The sequence below is a fragment of the Manduca sexta genome, chromosome 25 (genome assembly GCF_014839805.1).
Source record: "Manduca sexta isolate Smith_Timp_Sample1 chromosome 25, JHU_Msex_v1.0, whole genome shotgun sequence".
In the NCBI taxonomy this organism is placed as follows: domain Eukaryota; kingdom Metazoa; phylum Arthropoda; class Insecta; order Lepidoptera; family Sphingidae; genus Manduca; species Manduca sexta.
In genome coordinates this window covers 11091393-11118984 of record NC_051139.1, presented here as the reverse complement: position 1 = coordinate 11118984, position 27592 = coordinate 11091393, and the positions used below count along the sequence as shown (strand labels likewise).

Genomic DNA, 27592 nt, shown 5'->3' with positions numbered 1-27592 from the left:
TGTTTTTTGTTTATAAAGATAAATGATTACAGGCAAATTCTGATACTTGTGTATTTACAATTTATACGGCAATTATACGTCTTGTGTATTTTCTAAAACTTAGGGCCCTTAATTCTATATGGGTATTTAATTAGTAAATTGACTTTAATTTTAGTAATGACTTGTTATGCGAAGTATAACAGACGTATAAAGAGCCATACAGACACACATCTGTGGAATAGCTCCATAGTCATCAGTTAGAATGTAAACTTTAGATTGGTAGGTCTAATATCATAATAGTAATTTATATAAAAATAATTTTGCGCTGGCCAAATATCGTAAGGTGAAATAAAAAATAACAAACATCATGAAATGTGTCACATTGTACAGATCGCCGAAATTATGAGCTTGAGTTGGAAATAGTATTTCTGTCATGTACAAATAAGCCATTACCTACCTAACATACATATTTTGAAGTTATTTTTAATGATTTTATAGAAAATTACTAGTATGAATGATTTTGCAAATTTAGAAAAAACTATTGTTCGTGAACTTTCTTGTCGTCTGTGTCTTTGCACAGATGTTGTGAAACTGAAGCCTCTTAGTGCCGAAGTGAAGCGGAAAATCAAAAAACTCTTCGATATTGTTGTTAGTATTGATTTTGCTAGTTTTCAACAAAATGTTTTGCAGCCATTGAGAACTCAATTTGAGTAATTTCTTTTAAGATTCTTATAACGACGTTATTTTTTGCTAAACGGGAATCACTATTTTCAGATTAGATCCGATGATGCTCTCCCCAAAGCTATATGCCATGACTGTTTACAACACGTAGCAAACTTATATTTATATGCAATCAAAGTAGAGAAAACGCAGAAATTCCTTGAATTTCATAGATTAAAAACTTTTGAAGAAAAAAGAGAGACACAGGTACAACCCGATATCAAAATGCGTCCAATAATACCGATAGCTTCTGCACATAACGTTACAGATACTAAAAAAACAAATATAACAAAATCTACACCACCATCGGAAACAAACCAGGGTGATACTAAGCAGCCAAAACCTAAGGTACTACCCAAGAAGAAATCACCTTCAGACCTTAGGTTCATGGAAGCAATGACGCTCGAAGAATTTGCAAAAACTGAGAGAGTAGATAAAAGTCTACTAAGCACATCGTCTTCTAACAAATCTCCGGCTCATGCTAATGAAAAAAAGGACTCCCGTAAAAAAGAATTTGTCAAATCAGTTGAACCCTTGGACGATACCTTAGACCCCTTAGTTATTATAGACGGTAGGCCTGCAAAACAGGGTCCTGCCTTAGACAAACAAATAACTCTTTTCTACAAAATGGAATGCTGTATTTGTCACGAGAAAGGTTTCCATTTCAGGTCTCTCATGAGACACTATAAGGACAGACACGGTGTTCCGGGATACGTAACATGTTGCGAGAAGAAATTTCACTATTTCTATCCTAAAAAGATTATTGAACACATGGCTTTTCATCTACAACCGAACATATTCATGTAAGTCTTAAACATTGGCCATGGATAAATTTATAATTATTAGGCACTAGGGAAGTTTAAGAGTCTCGCTTTATGTGGTGATCCCATCAATTCAATTGTTGTAATAAATTATATTACATCACCAAATCTTTAAAAGAAAACTTGTAACATTTGAATGACTTAATATAATACTTACCTCTAATTTTTTCTACAATCAATATGCGTCGTTTTCACAGGTGCCCAAGCTGCCATCAAAATTTCCAAACGTCACAAGAACTGACTGACCATCAGAGTAACGGTGGACGGTCCGAAGGCAAAATACTGTGCCCTCGGTGTTCCGAGCGGTTCCCAACATTCCACGAATTGGGTTGGCACATTATAACACATCGCACTGATAAAATGCAGTGCGATTATTGTGGGAAACTGTAAGTTTTATAACTCTCCCCTCGTTACATCATCTTCCTGTCCCTATTCCACTCCAAAGTTACATCGGTCTTAAACACAATTTACGTATCATTGTTGCTGGATGAATTTAGCTCTACATATATACGACCGAAGATCTAACTCTTTTCTGGGCTAAATCGTGTTGATAAAAAACAGTGTTGCTCCGTGATATGAGATTAATATCCAGGGCTGACTTATGATTAGGCGACGGGATGCGAAAATTAGCTAACAAAAAAAAGGTACTTATATTATGGCTGCTCATAAAGCAGAGTACAACAGCTGGCAATCTTTTTTTGGGTCACAACCGTATCGAAATTCCCTGGAACCCAGCCCAGGGTGCCATGCACCCTTTTAACCCCGTAAAGGGTCTCACATCATATGTAGGAATCTTACATACCCATCTACATACGCTACCACTACACTAATCAATTATAATCAACGTTGCAAGTTATGAAAAATACTTACTTCATGTAACATGACCTATGCTCTTCCAAAAGGCAGCGTCAAAATAATATTTCTGATGAGGATTGATCCAATTTATGATGTCGGATATAAAATCGCATTTGTAATGTTCTAGAATGTGTAACAGTGTAGTACCGATCAACCCCTCTAACCGACTGATATGGTCAAAGCATAAGAAAGATGAAATTAGTCTAAATCAGGGATCGCGTCTAGGCAAATGACAAATTTTAATTGAATTCTTACTCCGAAGCAATTTCATGTTTGCATTAAATTTCATTTCGACACCTCGAAGGAATTAAATTTTTAGTCACAGACACCCTCACATCACGCCTTTATCTCCGAAGTCGCAGGCAGAGGTGCAAGCAGAACAAACCTTTTTCGGATTTCTGACTCCGGGATTTTACTGAGCGGAAAAACCCATTACTTTGCCTGACCCGGGATTATACAATATTTTTTAATCAAATATGCAAAAACCCTATCAGAGACCATTATGTATATTTTATACTTTGTTAATTTAAATTCGTTATTTTTAGATTAAAACACCATCATCGCAAGAAAACCATAAATCACATGGAGGACGTCATTTTATGTTCCCTATGTATCCGAGCATTGAAAAATATAGAAAAACAAGAAAAAGACATTGTGAGTAGAAACAATGCTGTAGGAGTCGAGATTCTTAACTCAATTTGTAATAATCGTTATAGAAAATGATTGCATTAAATATGTTACATTTACTACAATATAGTGTAAATATTATTGTCTTAACTTATTTAATTACAGAAAGAAAAGGTTAAAGTTAAAGGCAACGACGCTATAACCTTACAAAAGTATCAGAAATTCAGGCAAGCAATGGGATTATCCGGGGACGAAGACGGTTCAACTGATTGAAACATAATTATAATAAAAATTGCAACACGTAAAATTATCATGTAAAAATATTATGTCCCAAGTGAAAGTACATACAACTTGAAATAAAACAATGCGACGCCAATTCTTAGTTTATTACTAATGAGAGTTTAATAATTCACGTTTAAAGTCCATATCGTAGTGTAAACAACGTATTCACTTAAAAGAACGTCACTTTAGTCTGTTGTAATATCTCTACATATTACATTAAACTGATTTTCATTCTAGCCTCCTTTTCTTCACTAGGGAGCCCAATAAATCTGAAATAGCGGGCAAATTATTGGTTTGGTCATTGGCGCCCGTGTTCAAATTGGACAAGGGAATGTTCAGCTGATTCGACGAAGGTTTTTGCTGGCCCTTCATGTTTCTGTGCTGCGGGAAACTCGGCATCAATTTGGGGTCACAAGCTGCAACAAAAATACTTTATTTTAGTACACACTAACTTAAAAAATCTTTTGACTTGACAAAAAAAATGGTACATAAATAAAATAAACAGCTACTATAATATTCATTTTTTAATATTTTATCCATAGCATAAACTTATGATAAATATTATAGGTGTAGAATTTACATGCAAAAGAATACTAAAACACGTTAACTTGAACTTACGTAGAGGCTGCTCTTTGAAGTACGAGCTCTGTAGACACTCGACGGCGGTGGCGCGCTTGTTGGGGTCGTACATGAAGAGGAAGTTAAGCAGGCGCAGGCCGGCTGCAGACAGCCACGGGAACCGCTGCTTCAGATTATTGTATGGCTGCTGTTTCAGCGTGAAGTTCTGCAGCGCCGGCAACGAGCTGAACTCCGGCCAGATTGCATCAGATGGAGTTCCTGTATTGTTAAATGGCAATAGATAATTACAGTTAAGATAGTATGGTATAGCCGGCGTGGCGGTGCAAAGTTGCCGAGACAAATTATAATCCAAGCTCAATCCCTGGATATAAAGTTGCGATTATTGTAAAATGCGTGTGCCTTAATAATAAAACTTCATTCATTTTAACATAAAGGAAAAGGAATAAGGGTAACCCACATGTCTCAAAACACTCCATAATAAAAATATACACAAGTATAGTTAAATACAAATTAGGGTAACCAATTGAAAAAATAATTCCTAAGTCCTGCAGTAGAGCAATATAAAATGCAGGACAGATATTTATTCTCTTTACTTAATCTAACACACCGAAAACCTTACCTAACAAATCCACAATAAGCTCCAGCTGTTCTATCTCAGTCCTGCCTGGAAGTAGAGGTTTATTCGCAAGCAGCTCTCCAAGTATACATCCCGCAGCCCACATGTCCAAAGCTGGGGTCTGACGCGGCGACTGCAGCAATAGCTCGGGTGCTCTGTACCACAACGTGACAACACGCGGTGTAGCGCTGCGGGCCGGTGCACCCAACCACCGAGCAAGACCAAAATCAGCTACGAAAACGATAAAATGAAATGATGTATGAAAAAATGCAAATATTATGACTAGTTTTATAACTAAATTAGCTATGCTTGTGATAGTCTTTTCCTGATAAAAGAATTGCAGTGTCATTTTAACCAATTAATCTTGGACTTGACCTTTCACTTTGCTAAATTGAGTCTAAATCCATTGAAGCAAGATATCGTAATCAACTTCCAAATATCTAAATTAAATTTTTAATTATGATATGAGCAAGATAGGTAAAGAATTAAAGGGTGTGGGGACCCGATGAACCAAAATATACCATACCAGTTACCTCACAAAGAATCCAGATATTATGCATTTTGTGGTGTTTTAACCAAGTGTAGCAAAAACACTATGACACTCAATGACTACACCAATTGGAGAGAATTGCCATGGGGAGACTCTCTAGATGCCTCCATGCCACAAGGCCCTTTCTGAACAACCCTGACAGCATATTACGAATTAAATTCATTATAACCACTAAAAAAAGATTGCCTTACCAATTTTAACACATCCCTTGTCAGTTAACAAGAGGTTGGACACTTTCAAATCTCTGTGCACAATAAAGTTGGAGTGCAAATATTTCAATCCTTTCAACACCTGCAGCATGAGGCACTTCACTTGTGACTCCGTGAATGGTGAGGACATGTTGTCCAGAAGTGACGCCAAATCTTGCTCACAATATTCCATTGAGAGGAAAATGCTAAAAAGATAGGTTCCCTTGAAATGCATCAGCCAAATATAGCCATAGTCCACAGTTCACACAAATGGTTTTTAAGTTGTAATTGGATATTTTTGTGGTATATTTTTATTATAGTACTAAATGACAAGACAAGCTATGTAAATCATGCAATTTGCAAGCAATAACTCATATCTATAAAGTAGTGTAATATGTTAAATATTTGAAAAATCAGCAACAATGATTAGTTGATGAGACCCGTATCCAGCCTTTTTTTATACTCCAGCGTGGCAATGTAGTCACATTACATTTATGCAGTGAAGTCTCACTGCATGTAGAGTAACGTGAAGCTAATGAAAAATACTGACCAAAAAGAGATGTTGTATTTTCTGTAGAGCTTTAAAGTCACTATGTAGAAGACTAATATATAAAGTATTGATAGCTTATAATAACGTACCTCTCAAGAGATCGGCCGACGAGAACCTCTTTGAGCTGCACAATATTTTCATGTCTGCAAGCCATAAGTACTTGAATCTCTCTGAGACCGCTTAATGGCAAGCCATCTTTCTCTACGTCCATTCTTACTTTCTTCAATGCAACTATATTTCCATTCAACTTGTCTTTAGCCCTGTCTGTAAAAATCATGAAATCAGATATGAAACTATTCCTGTTTAATATGAACTTTTTAAATACAATATTTTTGCATACTTACAAACAATACCATAAGTGCCCTCGCCAATACGATTCAGCTTTTCAAACTCGCCAACAAATCTGCATCTTCCCAACTGAAAAGCAAGAAATAGTCAGTCTAGCTCGCTTATTGTTTACACGTTTAGGTTATGTTTACATACAATATCTTTCTCCGGTATATCCATAGTTTTTCCTGTTCTAAATGATATAAGAACACCTTTACGAGCTGCTGGACCAGTGGGATCAGCAGCATCTTGGCTCGGAACTTGTTTTTCGCTATCTGAAAATTTAATTTTTTTCATGGCGTAAATATAATAATCACTTTTTCCTTTTTTTTATTGAAGACTTTACCAACAAAAAGGTACTTACTTTGAGACATCCTTTTCTGTTTATTCAATTAGATGTTTAAAATCTCTTTTTTATAGTTATAGACTTTTTCATTCAAATTCATTCGATACACCGAAGGCAATGTCGGCAAATTGGTCGGCAATGTAAACACCACAGATTACAGAAAAAAATTAAGGCTAGATTATACGAAACGTTCTGACTTGTGAATTCAGATTTAAATTCAGATCTCCAAGAAACGGATCTCTTTCCATATATTATACTTTCTCAAATTTAAGCTTTCTAATTGGGTCTACTTTCGTTAAGGTTATAGCTTAAGGTCCATTTTTCTAATCAAATTTAATACGACGAAATTTTAAAGGCCGAAATATCCATGCATATTAATTATTTTACGTTTTTCTTTCAACTGCGAGAACTAATCACTAACTAGACGTGAATTTAAATTCTTTACTTGTCAATACTTGTTCAGTTACCCAGATTAAAGGTGAAACAAAATGTATGAAAAATGGACCTTAAGCTATAACCTTAAAAACGTCGAGTTAAAAAGTAGCAACAGTTCAGAAATTCAAGAATCTGCGAAGCAAGCACCCGCTTTTCAAATTCTGAATTCCGTTTCTAGAATCTGAATCTGAGTAATGGATGTATAAATCTGATGTGACATAAACTCGGTAGGTTATTACTGATATTATATCGGATATTACACTGTAGTGCTTCTGAAATGTTTGTGGAGGTGGGTATCGATACATTTAACGCGATACACCGAAAACGCACCGCGTCCTTTATGGCGAGAGTTGCCTCAAGTAAGAACTCCATTATTATGAGTCTAGCTGATAGGCTGATGATGACGGCAACGTATCAGCGTTGGGTGGAGATGACCTCCAGACTATTATAGTTATTCCTTTTTTAAATAAAGTAAGTTTGACACTAAAATTACATTTTTGTGATATGGATCATGGGTCTGCAATAAAGTATTATTATTATTATTATTATTACCCAAGACAGTCGTTACTCTGGTTTCCCTTCAAAACGCGAAGACAGTCGCCAGAGAATTTTAATTAATGGCAAACGGTAGCTTTTTTATCGATGGATATTATCTGACAAAATAGTAATGGCTATACAATATATTATATCGATGTGGCTATAGATACCAACTCCAACACCAATGTTATTGGTTTCCATAGCGACCACTGATGACAAATGCCAACTATTGTCAAAGTTTTTTGTGTTATGTATAACCTCAAACTAAGAAAAAATATTTAAATTAATAAAATATGACCACCATTAACAAAATTGGTCGCTTTTGGAGACGCAGTGTGTAAGAGGAATTGATGTAGTTGTGGTTTTGATGCTAATCTTGTCATACTTTTCTTTGTCAATTGCATTTATCTTAACCCATTTGCACTGCATAGTAATAATAACCCGATTTGTAAGTAGGTAGTTGAGTGCATGACTTCAATAAAATATATAATATCAAGTAACCAAGATGAGGGTGCCAAAAGCATTTAATCCACGGCTTCAGATGCGATTGTTGTAAGTTCTTTCAATACTAATTAAGCAAGTAAACAACCAGTACTGACAAGTAACTGGGGTTTTTAAAATTTAGTGTTCGAAAAAAAACTTGATTTCATTGGACTGCAGCCTTTTTTTATTGGACGAAAAGTACCTATGCCATAAAAAAAATAAAATAAAATATCCCCCTATTTCTTAAGCTGGGGAATGCTCTACTGTTGTGTTTCTATTACTACCCTAGTCTTTTGGACATTACATCTTGTGAATTTTTTTGTATACCAGCTAGTGATACTGTTTAAATTAGTATTGAATTTTTCAATGATGATCACTCTAGTGTCATGTTACATATATTAAATAATATATGTAACATGACATTAGGTTTGGTCTTTTGTATACAGGAGAATGGCTAGTGCATGTACCACAATAAAGTCTGTATATGTGCAAAATATTATTTGTTCTGATTTAAATGACAATGTGTCCACTGTAATTCCTGGCCATTTGAAATGTTAAATTTATTGTCTCAGTGTCCCAAGCACAGAGCAGTCCCATACAGTGTCTTATAATATTTATCCATCACAATTTTACTTTTCTCTTTATGCTATGGAAAATTTACATGTTTTTATTGAAAACTTTTAATTGTGTGCTCCTATAATATGGTCGAACTCACTGAGAACTTAAAGGCTGGATGGTTTAATTTTTTTTATTTTATGTGTTATAACTCATGAGTAACAAAGACATCATTCAACATAGTACCAAACTGGAATGGGTAACACATTAAAAGAATAATTAACACTCTAACTTTGGTGCAGTACTAATAAGTTAGGGTTGTACAATTCGTTTAATAAAATATCATTCATAAACTCACTAAAATCTATGGTTTTAAATATTCCCATCTCCTATTATCACTCTATTTATTAGCACTGCTACATTGTAATTTTTTTTAATAACAGTTACACATAGTTACACTAGGTTTAAACAATAATTATAGTCACTGATATGTATGTACAACAAGTATGGTGTACATAAAATTCGCCACAGCACTCAGCGAGTTGCATATTTTTATGGGGAAATGTAATATATTAATTATACTTCAATAACTGATTATAATAAAAACAATTTTAGGAAGAAATTTGGTATGTATGACAAAGTATCACCTGTGGACACAACTCCAAGTCGGACAGTGCCAAACCATATAGAAAGACCAAATTACTTGTCAAAAATAGTAAGCAAGTGACAGTGCCCTCCCTGCCTGAAATCAAAGATGATAATCAATTGGAGGGGATGAGAAGAAGCTGTAAGCTGGCATCCAGCATTCTTAATCAACTACATGATTTTGTGCAGGTAAACAATGTATGATGCAGTTATCTAAGGTATTTATAGTATATTTGAGATAATTTATTTTTAGGACATTATATTTTTTACAGCCTGGTATAACAACCGATGATATAGATGAATTTATTCACAACTTGATCATTGAAGCCGGTGCATATCCATCACCTCTCCACTATAAGGGTTTCACAAAAAGTATTTGTACATCAGTGAACAATGTTGTTGTTCATGGAATACCTGATTTGAGACCGCTAGAAAATAGTGATATAGTCAATGTGGATATCACAGTAAGTATGACTGAGGCAAAAAACTGTCCAAATAAAAATGAAGTTTCAATTATCTTGTATAGCATACTTACAATTTTTAATATTATTATACAATTATTTTACAATGTGTTGAAATAAATCTAACTGCCCAACATAAGCAGCATCAGGAATGCTTATTTCCTGATTACACCCATCACTTTAGTGGGAAGTGATCTTGTGTATGATTTGTTAAACTAAAAAACACTATTTTACTTATTAAGTTTTTTTGAACCAAATCCAGCTCTGTTGTGAATTTTAATGATAAATAATAATAGGTATAATGTTTAATATTACTTTATATAATAATTTCATTTTGTAGGTATTTTCAAAAGGGTTTCATGGAGATTGCTCAAAGACCTTTCTGGTTGGAGATGTTGACGATAAGGGCATACAACTAGTAAGCGTAACTGAAGAGTGTCTAGATATGGTAGGTGTTTAGCACATTTGTCGACACAAACAATAATTCATAGTAGCATTACAGGAGCTATTTTGTAATATTGTATGTACTTGCTTAAATGTTTCCATAGTGTTGGAGATAGCTTTGTGACTGGCATCACTGAGTGAGAGTCAGAGAAAGAGACAGTGAAAAGACTGTATATATTTTTTTTCCTATTTTAACATTATGTTGATCGTAATTTTTTATGGATTTTAAAGTCTTTCGTGTTTTAAGGCAATTAATATATGCGGCCCAGAAGTCCCCTTTCGCGAAATCGGAGCAAGGATACAGAGACACGCTAAAAGTAAAGGTCTGACAGTGATACCTGCTGTGATTGGTCATGGCATTGGGGAATATTTTCACGGTCCACCAGACATTTATCATTCAAGTAAGTTATTTATTATTAATAAATGAAATGTACTTACTACATTAACATTCATAAAAACCGGTTCGAATTGTAAAAACCGCTATGTTAGTAAGAGTAGGTATTCGATTTTAAAAAAGGTTTATTGTTGGAGGAATAATGGTAGTAGTTTTATTCCATGGAAAATTGGTCCACCAATAAATATTAACCACAATTTGGCGTTGCTTTGCATCTAAATACCTAAAATCAGTTAACTCTTTCAACATTATCATGCAGACCACCCTGGCGCTTATATCGCCTTAAACTCCAGCGACTGCTTTGTATACGATACGAACGGCTGAAATAAATAAACGATACACCCATGCAAGGGGGCACATTTGCCGCGACCTCGTTGCAATGGTTGCTAAATACATATTGAGGCCTATAAGGGTTCGCGAACAATTCCTCTCCCTCTCCCTTCCAACTATCCTGAGAGGGCTCCTTCTCTTTCCTCTTCTCTTCCTACCCTCTATCCCCTCCCTTCTTCCTCCCGGGCCCTGTGACCGGATAGCTATAGGTTACCAGCGCACCGTCTGCTGGCATCCTCGGTGATAACGGTAAGGCCCACTAAATCTTCCTAAGGACTGCCGTGGTTGCTAAGCCGGGGTTTCGCCTGAACCCCGTTAGCAGGGTACCCCCGGCGATAACCACAGCAGCTCCCTAAGAAAAAAAAACCATATCCTCGGATCTATCGCAGGAATTATGCAATCATAATAAGTCTGTAACCATATTCAAACAAACCTTATTCTGATTGATCCATTTTTACGATCGATCGAGAAATAGGGATTAGGATAATTTATTAAAATATCGCGCGGGTAGCGGGGGATCTGGGGTTATGTTTGTTTTTTATAAACTGCTTAAGATAACAAATTACGCATTCAAATGAATATTTTACAAAGAATATGTTACTTACATGATTTCCATTACAGGAAACAAATATCCAGGTGTGATGAAGCCCGGCATGACATTCACAATAGAGCCGGTCCTAACGCACGGCAACGAAAATGTTGTTTTGCTCGAAGATGGATGGACAGTCGTCACAGAAGATGGCTCGAGAGCAGCTCAAGTAGAACATACAGTAATGATCACTGAAGACGGTGTACAAATACTTACAAAATAAACTGTGATAATAAGGGTTTATTTATTTATTGTATTATAAAAGTAATTTCTAGTAATGTTATAATGCTGAAGCAGCTAAAATATATAATTTATTATATTGACTCCACTATTTAAAGAAATAAAACCAGAAAATAGCGTGTAGAGTTTTATTTTATGCCTGATAAATCTTAAATAAAAACATGTAACTTGGTACATTTAAAGCACAAGCACAATTATTATTTATCACTCACAGTTGTCAGTCAATAGATAGAATTTTAAAGGCGTAGAAGGAAGGTATCGATTTGAAACTGTAGCGTGTGGATTAAACATGTATTAGGACTAAGGCGTAACCATGGGACGTTTACACACTCCCAGTATTCATTGTTTGCTTTCTACGCTCAGGATTCATCACATCCACTTGCAATATTTTGGTCCCATTAACTATACAGCTACGCCTCAAATACACTAAAGTGATTAATAATTAACAGTAAGAGAAATACATAATGACTAGATCTTATAATAGCGATATCTTACTATATAGAAGCTGTCACTTACCAAATAATACAAATTTTAAGTCAGATAAAACATTATAATATTTAAAGAGAATTAAAAAAATATTGACTAGTAAAAACATTAAAGTTATGAACACAGATCATCAACCCTGCAAAGTATGAAATAAAATATTGAAGAGAATACATAGTTATCTGTCAAATACTTAGTGATGAAATTATTTTGAAGATGTTATAATCATCATGCTGATACAATGTTAAACCTAAGTGTATTTTTATATAAAGAGTTAATAAATATTTAATAAAGCTTAGAATACATTTCAAGTACATATAAAGTAAATAACTTTGGGGAGTATAATATTATAACTTGTAACCTTAATGTGTCATTAACTATAAAATGTATTAAAAACAATTATATCTGGAGGATAAATTTATGCAATAACATGAAGTAAAATTTATATTCTCTGAAAACATACTATTATCCTTAATAATTATATTATGTATTAACATGCTAAGGGTGCTAGGGAAGAATAAAAAGAGTGTATAAAAGTTGTTACAAAATTATTAAATAGATTTAACAATATACAAAAGCTACGGTAAATTACACTATAATAAAGTTACTTAAACTTTAATTTATTACTCAAGATAACATACAATCCATAAACAAGGATCACCTCAGTCAAAATGAGAATAAATATGATGTACATATATATATGTATGTATGTATGTATAATATATTTCTTTTTTTTTTTCAATAACGATAAATGGAAAAATTTGAAGAAAGTTTAAACATTTCCTTAACTTTTAATATTGAAACTTTAGCACTAGCTTTTCAATCACTTACTGTTAGAATTTACTATCTACTCTGGCATTAGCTAATATAAATTACATTCAACTGCCAAACCATCAAAACAATCTTAAAATTCAAAATCACAAACGAAAATATTAGGAAATCTTAAATACTTGTAAGATATTTGATTATTATTATAGTATATTTCATAAATTTCAATGGATGTTTATATTTCATATTGTATACTTATGTGCATATATACTTCAATTTTCAATCATCAATGTGTCTTTGTGAAGATATAAGATTCATTGTGCATTTTAATTGTAGGATTTTTGAAAGTATGGTGGTATAAAATATGAGAAACGTAATTTAAGAAAAGTTCAAGAGACAAATATATTATAGATAGTCATTGGTTGGTCTTACAAAATAATATAAATTAATATTAATACATAAATTACTACTTTTCATAAAATTACGTCAAACCTCCTTAGGTAGAGCTAAAAAGGCTATTTCGGATGATAACATAGTAAAATGTCTTTTAAGTAAACATGCAAAATTGCAATAATTAATTTTTCATTTAATCTATCTTTCAATCATATTATTATAATGAATGAAGCAGAGTGGTGTCCATTAGAATGTCGACTGATGAGAAATGATTACCCCATAGCAGTCAATAAAATTATGCTGGTTCGCTGGAACCGGATATACGCAGGCTGATCCCGAAACGCGACACACTTACGTGGGCCACTATGGCGGGTTTTAACACCTTGTGTATGGTGGTCACTATACGGATGGATATTCAATATATCCAACCACCATGCAGTGTTCCTTTGGGAATGGAAGTGGTGCATGAGGGGAAAATACAAAAACTCGGAATTTTTGCGCTACATACACAAAAACTCGCGAAATGTGTATCCCCTTCCACACTGCCTCTATACCGAAGGAGTCTAATCAGAAAAATTATACTGCAATAAATTATGTAGCTAATTGTAAAAATAAAAATTTAATTAATCTTTTCCTGTTATAATCCAGCCAATGAGTCCTTTTAACTCTACCAATAGGTTGTAATAGCTATTTTATGTAAACAGCTATTTATAAAAATATGTAAGGACAAATATTATTGTCCTTACCGCTATAGAATGGCATGAGAAATCACAGATTAGGAGGTAACTAATAAAACAAACATAAATACAATAACAAAGATTATTAAAACATAATCAATACAAACCAAAATGCTTTTGGGTAATGCAAGAAATTCTTAAACATTTGACTATCTAACATCTTGTTTGTACTACTTATTTATTTTATAGAATCTCTGAACAAAGTCTGTCAAATTAAATACTTGGCCAGGTCCCAAATCAAAATCCATATTTATGTATTCATCTAAGTTGTTGGTTGATGCTGGAAGAAAGACATGTTAACTATATTCATAATATCTAGGTCAAGGGAAGAATAATATTGATTAGATCCAAGTCACTCAACTAAATTGAAATTTCCTTTCATAAAAATCCTTTAGTATTGTTAATAATAACAGGTGTTTTCATAAAAGGCTTATAAAATTAATCATTATATGCATGCATAATAAATTTAATCAATAACATTAAATGTATTCAAAGGCATGTATAGTCAACTATGTCAACAAAAAATATTAATTAGGTAGCAGCAGTGACTGGTTAGTAATTGGTTGCCATGGTGACCATAACATAAACATGTCCCACAACCTTCATTTTAATTGGATTCTCTCACACAATACCACAATTATTATTTTACACTCACCTGGAGTGCTTATTGCGGGATAAGGTGGTGGTGGTTTTATCCATGATCCATCAGGTCTCTTCATGTGTCGACGATCAGATGCAAAGTGCTGTAGGAATGTTTTCACAGGAACCACACGGAAAAATCTGCAATATAACAAAACAATATATAAATACTGTTAATAAAAACATTGTATAATTATTATAATATACTATGATAAAGATAAATTTATTAAAATTACTTATTTTGTAAAATAATATGGTACTCAACTAATTACAGTAAAATTAGATACAAATGATGTTTAAACCTCAAACAAATTATATACATACTTTTTATGGATACAGAAATTTTATTATAGAAGATGGGAGAATGTACTTACTTAAAAAATAACAATAACAATGTATAGATATTGACTACAATAACGGTCATTACCTGTGAAAATCAGATTTTAAAACTTGGTCTGTACGAAATGTTTCTGTAACATATTTGTGAAAGAAAGTAGGAAATGGCAGCTCTGAGTCCAAATCATAAACGAGGCATGTCTTGTTGTCCCATGAGTATAAGAATATCACATGATAATCCTGAAAAAATATTTAATCTAAAAACATGTAACATTATCAGCTATCGCGAGTGCACGTATTGTACATATTGTATCATTAAAAGATTTAAGTTTAATGTAGGTAAACATTGGGGATCAAACCTTGGTATTTTAAATGCTAATAAATATTGATTACAACTTTAAGTAATAAAACATGCCGCGCGGCATATGATACAATGTAAAATACATTTTACACATAGCAACTACATATAGCGTGACAAAATTTTCATTCGGTAGGTACACACCCATATGACGAGGCGATCCTCCTCACGCCCAGCCCTTTGTTTCCACAGCGGCACTGTACGGCAAGGGTTCGATATAAATACCACATAGCACCTATCCAACTCCTCCGGGACTCTTAAAGAAACGTCTTGACATAGCTTCCAGACGTTTTCTTCGCTGCATACGGAGTAAAAAACAAAGAGTAACAGTCAACTATACAATGTATACGGTGTATATAACCATTTAATATAAAAATACTCACCAGTAGCAAGAAACATGAGAACAATCTTCTCGTTTAGGAAAGAGCGGCTTTAACTGTTTATCACTTTTTTTATTATTTTCGTTACTAAGATGAACCTGTGCATTGACCGACATTTTGACAGTAACTTGCTTTGCTTGTGTAGACTAGTGTTTATATTCTCTTTGACTTTGCTTTATATTTTTTTCGACGTTCAACTTCAGACATTTTAATTTCTGTGTTGCCATAGGGAACATAAATTTCGAACAACGGCAAGCGGTATTATAACCTCAACCGCTTATATCTAATCATGGATATTTCGGCCTTTAAAATTTAATATGATGAAATTTTAAAGGCAGAAATATCCATGATTATTAATTATTTTTACGTTTTTCTTTCAACTGCGAGAACTAATCACTAACTAGACGTGAATTTAAATTCTTTACTTGCCAATACTTGTTTAGTTACCCAGATTAAAGGTGAAACAAAATGTATGAAAATGGACCTTGAGGTATCGCCTTAAGATTTTTTTCCCTTTATCAAGTTAGGTATTTTGCAAAACAAATATTTAGCAACACTGTCTTCGTACCATAGTCAAAACATAATAATCCATAGACAGTAGAGCTACTTTTAATTGTTTGTGGTTATGGCCAGCTGGTCGAAAGAGTGAAGCTTTTGTGTACCTACGCAAGATATTTCCCTTTATTTGTTTCTCAAGATTTTCTCATATTGAAAAAAGGAGGGCGGTGCGTTGTCCTAGGTTTCGGCCGGACTAGCGTATCGTCCGGGCCTTATTAACCTTGATTTCAATTAGATACCTGATTAACAATAATAAATTTTAGTTCATCCTTCTTCGGCGTGTTGTGAAATTTGCAAATCGAGATGACCCGTAAGTTATTAATAATCTTAGATAGAAAATAATTTGTTTACAGTTTAAAAATGTTCATTATTCTTACACATCAGGTAGAATTTAAATGAAATACCTGCCCAAAGATCAAATTCCATGGAACGTTCTAGAACATTGTGTGTGCGTAATAAATCGACGACAAAATTTTGTATTAGATACTTTTACATGCATTATGAAATATGTTCCATCTGGTTCTAAAATTTATTTAGAGTTAATAGTTTTATTATCAATATAGACCATAATATTATGTTAATTTGTAGGAACAACAATATTGATACTGGTTTGTTTGAACATTATTGTATTCATATTTCAGGCGGTAATCAAAGAGATTTGGCTCGCGCCAAAAACCAAAAAAAGCAACAGGAAATGCAAAAGAAGAAAAATGCCAGTGAAAAGACTGGGATGTCTCTCACTGAAAGAAAACATAGGTACTTATTAACCCTTATTATGTTTTAGTGAAATAACCTATAATCGTAGTTCTTTATGAAGGCATTAAATTTATATATTTATCACCAACTGGTGTGAATTTTGATGTATTTAGAAACTGCATAAATGTGTTTTATCTATGAAACAAAACTTTCGAAGCAAAGGACATGTCTGCATTTTGTATGGACACTGGTTCTTTATTTTGAATAAATTCCATCCAACCTCAAATTTATTGTATAATGAAGTGGCAAAAATGTGGAGCTTGGAATCATTAAAAGTATAATTTTAGACCCCTCTATTTATAAGGAAAACTAGAAAGGAATGTTTTTGCAGATTAACACATAAAAATAACTCCATTGATTCATCAATAGAGGTGGAATGAGTAACTACATAGATTTTTTTTTGATAGAAGTAGCCGTTATTGTTATTTGTGGGTATAAAGGGAATATTAAAATATAAAATTGAAAGAAATATAATTCACGGATCTTCTCAGACAAACAAATTAGATATTTGATAACTTTACTTTTTTTAGGGGTGTATTTCGAAATTGTTCATTTTGAATGTAATATTGAAGTAAAATAAAATTACAAAAATGTTAAAATCTGATGTTTTTAAAATTTTATTATTTATTTCAATAGGCTTGTTTTTAAGAGTTCTATCGGAACTTATATAAATTACCTTGGTTAGAATTTCTGTCAAATAAAAAAATGTTTGGACGTGTCCTTTGTGTATTCATTAAGTCTTTTAAAATACCTACTTTGAGGGTTTATTATTATAGCATTTGTATTATTTCCTTAAGCAAACTTTTCTGAGAAATTTCAAGATAATCTATTTTACTATACATTTAAATGCATCACTATCCTATGGTATTTCTGTATTGTACTTGTGTAATTACCAAATTTTAAAATATTTCTAGAGATGCGGAGTTAATGCGAGAAAAACAACGAAAAAAAGAGGAACAATCAGCATCCAACGGTAATCAGAAACAGACTGCAAATTAATGCTTAGCGAACAAGTTTTATGACTGTTCCATTATATGGAATGGTAGCATGCATTATGAACTTGTTTGCTGAGAGTGGGAAAAGTAAAAGTGATAAAAGCAAACTCATTAAATTTCAGTTACAATAAAGCCTAATTAAACCTTATGGCAACTTTTCTTTAGTATTATCTGTGTTGTAAGCTGGAATCAACAATTTGAGCATGAATGATCTGAATAGATGCGGATTGTGTAAATAAGATTTGTCACAATATCTTAGCATTTATGCAAATCTTACTATTATTTTGACTAAATAGGTTTGTATGTATACTACTCAATCAGAAACATTTTGTATAATAAAATATTAAAAGTACAAAATGAGTAAGATTTTTATTTTTGACTTCATCAATATTACATTATAATTAACAGATTATTGGTAAAATAAGTTTATGATTAAGTTTGGCATTTCATCATTTATCACACACACACACACACACACATCACTAAAATGCTACGAACCTACTCTTTTAGGTGTTGCTCGTGATTTCACTAGCGTGAAAAACCTCGCTATAAAAGCCCTTAATTCACTGGCAATCCATCTGCTTAGAAAATAAGATTAAAGATCCAAATATTTGTTATTATCAAAATGAGCAAATCATTATGGTCTATTCCTGTGTCAAACTTTTCGGAATCTGTAGTGGTTTCTGCGTTTATTTTTAACATCCAAACACGATCATTTGTAGTACTTACTAAGTTGGAACTTACGCTAGGCACTGTCGGGTACAATCAGCTCCAAATGTATGAATAAATATTAGTTCACTGTAATTAATACCTTTGAAACTTATTCATGTAGACTAGGTAGGTCTATTTATTTGCGGACAATCATAACTAGTTATTTTTAGGAGTAAGCAAATATGGCTGGTTTACTAATTATTGGCGACCGAATTAATACATCTATCTTCGGTGAGCGATTTAATACCCATTTTTTATACATGTAACTACGACCTTCTACTCTAGAATTGGCAAAATTAAATCACACTTTACATTCATAATCTATACTATTATATAAAGCTGAAGAGTTTGTTTGTTTGTTTGTTTGTTTGTTTGAACGCGCTAATCTCAGGAACTACCAGTCCAAATTGAAAAATTCTTTTTGCGTTGGATAGCCCTTTGTTCGTGGAGTGCTATAGGCTATATATCATCACGCTATACCCAATAGGAGCGGGGCAGTAATGGCTAATCTCAGGAACTACCGGTCCAAAATGAAAAATTCTTTTTGTGTTGGATAGCCCTTTGTTCGTGAAGTGCTATAGGCTATATATCATCACGCTATGACCAATAGGAGCGGAGCAGTAATGACTAATCTCAGGAACTACCGGTTCGAACTGAAAAATTCTTTTTGTGTTGGATAGCTCTTTATTAGTGTAGTGCTATAGGCTATATATCATCACGCTATGACCAATAGGAGCGGAGCAGTAATGGCTAATCTCAGGACCTATCGGTCCAAACTGAAAAAATATTTTTGTGTTGGATAGTTCTTTGTTCGTGGAGTACTATGGGGTATATATCATCACGCTATGACCAATAGGAGCGGAGCAGTAATGGCTAATCTCAGGAACTATCAGATCGAACTGAAAAAAATATTTTTGTGTTGGATAGCACTTTGTTTCTGGAGTGCTATAGGCTATATATCATCACGCTATGACCAATCGGAGCGGAGCAGTAATGAAACATGTTGCAAAAACGGGGAAAAATTATTAGTTTTGAGAGCTTCCGTTGCGTGCGCTGCGTAAACAGTTAAAGTTATGCAACAATGATGTATGACGGGATTATTCCTCTTAAAAAGTTCTAAAAAATATATTATAAAACAAAGTCCCCCGCTGCATCTGTCTGCCTGAACGTGTTAAACTCAAAAACTACCCAACGTATTAAGATGAAATTTGGTATGGAGACAGTTTGAGAGGCTCCCGGGAAACTACTACTTTTATAACGGAAAACTTTAGCCTGAAAAATTTTATAACGCGGGCGGAGCCGCGGGCAAAAGCTAGTATGTTATAACCGGCGCGGGTATTCGCATTCATCAGGTACAAATCCTACCTGCAACTGATGTGAGCTGAAGTACTTACTCAAATCATTTTACCTGACCTGGGGATCGAACCTGATAACTCAACAATCTACGTAATATAACAATGCTACCGAGCAGGCTTGGTTTTGCCAATTCTTATTGTAAAATGAAATAATTGGACACATAACCATGTAGCGCATTGTTTATAGGGATAGGTAAATATAGATACATATATGTACATAATCATTTTATCCTACATACCGTATTAACACGATCTTTATGGTACCTATTTCACGAAAAAGGATAAATTTAGAAAAAAGTTGAGGTCAGCCACAACCGATGGGAGTTAAGCCAGGATATGTTGTGTTATGGTTCTCTAATCTAAATACGAGACAGGTACTCAGGGTATCATCCTCAAAAGATGACGGGTTCTTTCATGTAGAAATCCAATAGAAGTACAATTCCTGTATTGGATAAATGTTTTTTTTCTATAAGGAAGCAGGGTGCTTGTAATTTTGATTAAAATGTTTCAATATTTGGAATTACATTATTTTTGTGTTCAGCAAGTTGGCGTTACGTCAAACTCTAATAGTTAGAGACGACTTATGTAAGTATAGAAGTACTTATAGCTACGAATAATTTCAATACTAGGCCTGTGTCATAAAAATTAACATTTCATTTGTATAAGAACAATTCTTTGTATCCGGATACACAAAGGAATCGTTCAAAATAATATAATGTACAGTAATTTTTGGCGTATACTGAAAAGACTACAGTGTAGTATTATCATTTATTACGCAAATAAAAACATCAACTGTATTCACATTCATCACATTTGTGCTTTCTTAGAAAATCATAATACAAGATCATTGTACCAATGTTGAATGATGTCAGGGGGACCTATTTTGTTTATAGGAGCGAATCCGCCTATTTGCAATTATGGGCGATTTATTCGAAGGATAGCTTCGATAGCCGGATAGGTAAGAGAGTCAAAAAATGCCCTATTTATTTTTTGTTCTTTGATTAGAACTCCGGTAATTGCAAAAGACGGATAACCTCCTGACGGAATAGGGCCCCCTGACCTTACGTTATACGTGTAGGAACAAAAATAATTGGTATACTTATAGTAAATTGTAATTAACTATCGCAGATGCAATCAACTTAACACTTTTATTACACTAAACAATAAACTTTGTCACAACTAAAAGAAAAAACTTGGGCTGTTATATTAAAAGGAGTAAAGGTTAATTTAGATAAGCTAATATTAGACAGGCTGAGTTTTGTCATTACACTCCTATTTCGCCAGTTATTCAAAATTTTACCGACAGGGTATCGAACTACAGTTCATTAATATTTTCTACTTTTATTTATACGGACACAATAAATTTACACTACTGCATCTGATGGTAAGTGACGTAAGGTCCAGGTAGTGGCGACTAACGATATCTAACCCTCGCCAGTCAATACAATTATGCCGGCCTGTATGAAGGATATACAGAGGCTGATCTCGCAACGAGATATAATTATCTGGTACATTATGGCGGCCGGGCGAGTTTTAAATATACTTTATTATTATTTAAATATCATTGCGATCGTGAAAAACTTTACGCTTTGAGAAAACATGCGTTCCGTTTAAATCAACACAACACGTATGGTGTTAATAATTGATAACCTTTTAATACTATAACCTCATTTATGAGAATGTGATCAGCAAATTTGATTATATTGAGCAGATGGAAAATACTTAAAGGCTGCATTAAACATTCTCCGCCTTATTACATTCATACCTTCTATGAACATGGTACGAATTATTTATCGACTTATATTTGCCAACCATTTCGTCACGGAATCATATTATAAACCTTTTAACATTTCTAAAACCGTAAAACATTTGTACATTTAGGTAAATAAAATTGTCTTTAAATGAAGAAAATACTTAAGTTCTATAATACAAAGAAATAGCTTCGAATTATAAACTTAGGCTAACGAAAGATAACACAGACGATTACGTAAAATTATTATCACTTGAACAGTTAACGTTTTTACTATGAATGTAGTGATTTCATAAGTACATCTGTTGGTAAATATTTTGGTGCATTACGTTAATCACATTAATTCAACGACGGGTGCAAAGTAAGTAACGTCATCTACAAATTACTTAATGATTGTGATATGATGTAATTATTTAATTAAGTATAGTTTTAATTAAACAAGACTACAATATATTTCGTTGTTCGTAAATTTCGCGTTATTTTGTTATTAATTTTAGTACATAAATAAAGCTAACACATGCATGTTTTTATAAATTACAAGAAGTGATCAACAAATAACGTTGGTCGCATTGATGCGGGAGCGCAGGTTGTAGCCAAGATGCCTTCCTACAACAGTTACACAATGATGTATGAGAATGACATATCCTAAATATAGATTTATCGATAGCATATGTCGTTCCCATACAATGTTTTTGTTTTCTATTAGCGCTACCGATTGTAGGGTCTTGATTACAGCCCCAGGAATCCTCTAACTGCGCGTCTCTAACTCGCGCTTCCCCGTATAAAAGTTCAACGGATAAAATGCTTTCTTTGTTTTAGTTTCTTAATATTTTGTTTTACAGCACTAAACTGTATAACATATATATTTCACTTAACATTAGTCAGGGAGACATGTTTTTATATGTTGAAATAATTGATGAAATTATTTTTTATGTAAATCAAACTAAATATCATTAAAAAAGAAGCCAAACCCCGTGCATGTACGACCAACTGTTAATTGACCCATATGGCATAATTTAACTTGATGTAGATACGAATGACCGTAAAATCTTGTTATATTAAAACAAAAGATTATACTTACAAAATAAATAGCTAACAGTAAGTGTATAAAGTATACTTACTGATAAAATGTACAGGACTTTTTTCTGAGAAATGTAAAAAAATAAAGCAATTTTTCTTTTTATACATTAGTTTGTAGACTAGAAATTTCGTATTAACTCTTTTTACTTTGCACCCGTTAATATTATGGAATGGCAATATTTTTGAAAACTGTTAATTAAAATCAATAAATATGAGGGTGCACTGACTATAATATTTTAATTGCTTGTATATTGACAACTTTAGAATTACCTATGTAAAAATATAAATCGAAAATATAAAAAAAAAAAAAAATTGACCAATTTTACACTTAATTAAATATCAGTGTAACATATATAAAATGAATATTGCACGAAACCATGGAAAATGCTATACTCTTGTTTGCGAGATTAGTCGCAGCGAACGCTTTGGTACAACCCTTACACCATAATTTTTTTAAATCTATTTTATGAGATTCGGAACGCGAATACAGTTTCTCATAATTAGCCTGGTGTGAGATAATAATAAGTTATGTGATGGTTTGTTTTTTGGTTAATTGTCATATTGTGTCTAATATGATTACACACACAGGCCCAATATAAAATGGCAGATAAATTTATTACTTATTACTTTTTACTCACAACATATATGGCAGTTTCTGAATACTATGGAAGCCTCACAATATTGTACTGAATAACAATGTAAGATAAATTTATTTTAATGTAAATTATATTCATACAAATACTTAAAAGCAGTTTTACTACATTTATTATCATTGGCATAGTTAGCCATTTTCCAGGTGCGGTTTATGTCCTACACAAAAAAATACTGCGTTCTTACAGATTTGATAATAGGGGACCGTCCTGTGTTTGATTTTGTTCATTATTCTATATGTAATGGTTAATAATACGAAAAAGAAACCCTCCTGCGACAACTACATTCAAATTGGTTAAAAAATGAGCCAGTAATTCATATTTCAAATATTACTATATGCCGAAGTGGGCGCGAAGTGGGAATATCGCTTCATCTTTCTTTCGCACGCGTCGTAATGCCCGATGACGTCACACGTAGTTATTGCGCCTCTTTTCTGTTTCTTGTTACTTATTCCTTCCACCGAAATTGAAAGACTTATAACTTGTTGATTTTTTACCGGATTTAAATATTTCTTTCTGTGTTATAATTTATATAACGTAAATATTTGATGATAATAAAGAACAAAAATGAGTCCGGTCCCCTATTCTGGATGTTTTAAGATTATATGGTAGTATAATATGAGTGGGCACCACACAATTCTGCTAAAGGCATGGACCACCCGGGCCCCCTTTAGATATGCCTCTGTTTATTGTTGTACTTTATTATTTGGAATTATGTAGAGTATTTTGTCAAACTAATATTTACTGTTGTCATTGCTAACCCATTCCTCAAAGGAAAAATTTTAATAATCTAGCTTTGCTAGACACTTATGTAGTAAGCATTCAAAATGCTATTTATAAAGGTTTTAAAGATGTTATAAGTATTAAATGTGACCATTTACTACACAAGTGTTTTCAAAATCTTCCCTTTGCTTGTACAGCTCTTCTACTAAACTTTGTATAAATGGGTGGTTAAATTTCCCTTCTGTGGCTGTAAAGAACTCTTGTAATTTCCTTGGCGCTTTCTCACGTTTTTCATACTCAAATGCTTGAAGAATCATATCATAACGATCTAAATCTTTAGCAAACTTGGCTTCAGGGGTGGTTTGGTTTTCATATTCCTGGAACACACACATGTAAGTGGTTATTAATGAATATATGAGGGATAAATTAAAATATTAAAAGTAAAAAGACTGTATTTTTTAAATTTGCTATAATTGATGTGGATAGTCATTTTACTATGAGAATATGGTTTTGTCACCAAACTATGCAATTAATGCCTCATTTGATATGCAAAACATAAAAGACTATGTTGTTAACTGACGAACAAGCAACATGCATATAGCATGGTTAACAATGACTTGATAATATCAGGAATCATATTAATATTATATACTCAGAAACTTTTAAAAAATGTTTTTTAAAAGTAAGCGCTGAAACTGGTAAAAAAAAGTACACACACATTATGACTCCATACCCAATAGTGTAGGCAGAGGTGCAATCAGGGCACCCAGTTTTTGCTTGAGTTCCACCCCATCCTAGGCGGGATGAGTCAATTACTACACCAAATATAAATTCCAGACTTAGGGATAGTACTGATTAGAAAAACACAATGTCACATTTACTGACCCAGGATTCTAACACAGAACCTCAGATTTGTGAGAAGACAGTGGGACTTTAAAATGAACAAAGACATAAATGTGGGAAGAGCTGGTTTATAAGTTTGAAATAATATAATATACTAACCTTATACAATTCATACATTCTATCACCAGCAAAACCAGTTAGCTCTGCAATTTTTTTCATAGCCTCATCTTCCCTTCTGTGTTTTTCTTCTGGTGTTACACCACAGTGAGGTGTGAGGTCGCCAACAATACATTCAGCTAAATCATGCACAAGAGCTGCAATTAAAAGTTTCAGTTATGCAGAATTTTCTAAGAGCCAGATTATAATTAGTATGGATCTTAGTCAAACAAACACATAATTTTAATCATAGAAAAACCTTTGCTCTATATCCTATTTTACATAGATATGAAATTTTCAATTTATAGAATAAGTATTATAGAAAATTGCACATATTAACATAACATTCCAGAAAATAACATTAATGTGGGACAGGACTCTGAACCACACAATTTTTAATAACTTCCAATATATTTTAAATTAAATAAATTATCAAAAGTATTACATTACAAAGAAAATATATATTATTATCTACATCAAAGTAAAGAAATTATTTATATTCATCTATTGTTTCCTATAATTTATGTATCAGTCAGTAATATACTGCATTTATCTATAATATGCACTGATAATATTTTTACATGTAAAATGTTGAGACATTCTTATATACTGTAGACCTTATTTTATACTGTTTGGTAATATATTTCAAAAACATTAAACAATATGTATTTGGTTAGCACTCTTCATAACATAAATGTGAATCTACTTGATAAAATATTTTTTTGAAAACTTATAAAAGCTGTGTGGAAATAGCATATTGTTAAAAATAATATTATTATCAATATAAACAAACTGTTAACAATTGGTCAAATCTAGATAATAATGTGTTTGAGTTACTAAGGAGACAAATAACCAGATATAAAACTATATATTTTTTATAATTTTAATGCAGTGTTTTTAGATTAAAATGGTGATAATGTAGTATTTATCTAGTTTTATCTGAAGTGATAATTCATTCTATAAAAGTATTGCAACAAAAGACATCAGTGCTATATGATAGTTTGAATACTTTCAATACATATAATTTCCTGTTTAATATGCCAAAACTGTTTTCAGAATGACCTTAATAGCAACATTATAAGACACATGATAATCCAGTCCATATTTATTATAGATGATAATTCATTCTCAAGTACAGTATGACTGTAATCATATGTTATGTTTGGAAACAATAGCATGAATTCAAATAGTCACATATGGTAGCTTGCAATCACTCAATTGATGTTTATAAATATTGATGTTGAAAATGTTGATATAATATTTTAGAGACTTGGATATATTTTCAATAATGAACTCATGTATTAGTATTTTAAAATAATAATAATGGAAATATTTACCAATTTGTAGACATCTGAATATGTCCAAATGGGTTGTATTGTTCTTGTCTGTTAATAAGAACGTCATCATTCCCATTCGGTACATGTGTCCTGCTATGGACTCACAGTCCTCTATATCACAAAGGACCCAACCAGTTCTCTTCACATGCTGAAAAAAAATGTTTTGAATTAGTGAAAAATGTCATTAAAATTTTAATTTTCTGCAAATTTCGTAAAGACAAGAAAATAAGATTTAAGTAGAAATAGGGCGTGACCCGGAAAATGTTTTATGAACCACGAATTTACCTTTAGACGTCCAACTAATTCTAAAAACTCCAAAATTTTTCCATTTTCGTTTGCGACCGCCATGGTTTTCAATATCCCGATATTCTTTCGCACCAAAAATATTTTTTTTAATAAATATTAGTATTTATTGCCTTTGTTTATATAATACAAATTAATATTTTAGAGAGACGGCAAAAGCAAACGCTATTGGAAAACTAAATCAAAATTCGAGAATGACAGATCACAGATCAACATTCGCGTCTCAATGTCGACCAGAGAGTAATGTTGTAGGATATAAAAGAGGTAGTACATTTGTCCCGGACATGACGTCAAAATGTAAGAGCGGCTCGACATTAGATACTGTACTACTTAAAATTTTATATCACGGCAGTCGCGTTACTCAAGTTTCGTCTCCGTAAAACTATAGGTCGATGATAGAGAAGAAGAGAGATGCATGCTATAAATTTCAATAGTACGTTGTTCTACAATGAACATTATATGACCGCGTTTAAGTCTTGAGCGAGAGGGATATATGTTTTTTCTTTCTCTTTAGCAAGGCGCGGTTTGCGCATCTGCCAGTGGGAAATATATTGAGTGTTGACACTGCAAAATACTGTGAGACACGCATTGAAACGCCGAGCCTCAGTGCGCCTAGTGTCATTTGAAGTAGGTAGTATATTATTAAATCTATGTGAATTTTGAAGTAGGACATTGTACTCGTTCAGTGCAAAAAAGAGGCTACTCTTACAAACTTTTTCATGTCGTGG

At 32.9% G+C, this 27592-nt stretch overlaps 5 protein-coding genes across 5 annotated transcripts; 2 read left to right on the top strand and 3 right to left on the bottom strand.

Annotated features, from left to right (window-relative positions):
- The first annotated feature begins 319 nt into the window (after positions 1 to 319).
- On the top strand, positions 320 to 3379 carry LOC115445468 (zinc finger protein weckle). The gene is made up of 5 exons (XM_030171750.2): positions 320 to 627; positions 754 to 1502; positions 1718 to 1906; positions 2921 to 3029; positions 3168 to 3379. Exons 1-5 carry the CDS (start codon positions 490 to 492, stop codon positions 3273 to 3275), a joined length of 1293 nt encoding a protein of 430 aa, XP_030027610.2. The 5' UTR covers positions 320 to 489; the 3' UTR covers positions 3276 to 3379.
- Positions 3374 to 6603, bottom strand: LOC115445469 (cyclin-dependent kinase 10). The gene is made up of 8 exons (XM_030171752.2): positions 6459 to 6603; positions 6251 to 6369; positions 6112 to 6184; positions 5857 to 6031; positions 5221 to 5423; positions 4483 to 4710; positions 3903 to 4121; positions 3374 to 3700 (listed from the first exon to the last, which is right to left on the bottom strand). The coding sequence occupies exons 1-8, from the start codon at positions 6466 to 6468 to the stop codon at positions 3513 to 3515; spliced, it is 1215 nt and encodes a 404-aa protein (XP_030027612.1). The 5' UTR covers positions 6469 to 6603; the 3' UTR covers positions 3374 to 3512.
- A 1001-nt stretch (positions 6604 to 7604) lies between these two features.
- LOC115445451 (methionine aminopeptidase 1D, mitochondrial) lies at positions 7605 to 11670 on the top strand. The gene is given in 7 exon segments (XM_030171732.2): positions 7605 to 7749; positions 9066 to 9151; positions 9154 to 9284; positions 9368 to 9559; positions 9897 to 10004; positions 10248 to 10401; positions 11346 to 11670. Coding segments are annotated over 7 exon segments (906 nt in total). The 5' UTR covers positions 7605 to 7705; the 3' UTR covers positions 11537 to 11670.
- Positions 11668 to 15846, bottom strand: LOC115445452 (protein N-terminal glutamine amidohydrolase). The gene is made up of 5 exons (XM_030171733.2): positions 15651 to 15846; positions 15412 to 15565; positions 15001 to 15149; positions 14590 to 14714; positions 11668 to 14214 (listed from the first exon to the last, which is right to left on the bottom strand). Exons 1-5 carry the CDS (start codon positions 15761 to 15763, stop codon positions 14105 to 14107), a joined length of 651 nt encoding a protein of 216 aa, XP_030027593.1. The 5' UTR covers positions 15764 to 15846; the 3' UTR covers positions 11668 to 14104.
- Positions 15847 to 20776: 4930 nt separating this feature from the next.
- Positions 20777 to 27111, bottom strand: LOC115445440 (5'-deoxynucleotidase HDDC2). The gene is made up of 4 exons (XM_030171711.2): positions 26847 to 27111; positions 26562 to 26709; positions 25228 to 25382; positions 20777 to 24602 (listed from the first exon to the last, which is right to left on the bottom strand). The coding sequence occupies exons 1-4, from the start codon at positions 26907 to 26909 to the stop codon at positions 24366 to 24368; spliced, it is 603 nt and encodes a 200-aa protein (XP_030027571.2). The 5' UTR covers positions 26910 to 27111; the 3' UTR covers positions 20777 to 24365.
- Positions 27112 to 27592: the final 481 nt, after the last annotated feature.

Coding starts and splice junctions, on each gene's coding strand:
- LOC115445468 (XM_030171750.2), top strand. CDS start 490: ATGAATGATTTTGCAAATTTAGAAAAAACTATTGTTCGTGAACTTTCT. Junction 1,503..1,717: donor CTACAACCGAACATATTCAT/GTAAGTCTTAAA, acceptor TCGTTTTCACAG/GTGCCCAAGCTGCCATCAAA. Junction 3,030..3,167: donor AAAAACAAGAAAAAGACATT/GTGAGTAGAAAC, acceptor ATTTAATTACAG/AAAGAAAAGGTTAAAGTTAA.
- LOC115445469 (XM_030171752.2), bottom strand. Junction 6,185..6,250: donor ATATACCGGAGAAAGATATT/GTATGTAAACAT, acceptor CTTGCTTTTCAG/TTGGGAAGATGCAGATTTGT. Junction 4,122..4,482: donor GCTTATTGTGGATTTGTTAG/GTAAGGTTTTCG, acceptor TTAACAATACAG/GAACTCCATCTGATGCAATC.
- LOC115445452 (XM_030171733.2), bottom strand. CDS start 15,763: ATGTCGGTCAATGCACAGGTTCATCTTAGTAACGAAAATAATAAAAAA. Junction 15,566..15,650: donor TCTCATGTTTCTTGCTACTG/GTGAGTATTTTT, acceptor CTCCGTATGCAG/CGAAGAAAACGTCTGGAAGC. Junction 15,150..15,411: donor AGGATCGCCTCGTCATATGG/GTGTGTACCTAC, acceptor ATATTTTTTCAG/GATTATCATGTGATATTCTT.
- LOC115445440 (XM_030171711.2), bottom strand. CDS start 26,909: ATGGCGGTCGCAAACGAAAATGGAAAAATTTTGGAGTTTTTAGAATTA. Junction 25,383..26,561: donor ATTCAGATGTCTACAAATTG/GTAAATATTTCC, acceptor TTTTAATTGCAG/CTCTTGTGCATGATTTAGCT. Junction 24,603..25,227: donor GAATGTATGAATTGTATAAG/GTTAGTATATTA, acceptor TGTGTGTTCCAG/GAATATGAAAACCAAACCAC.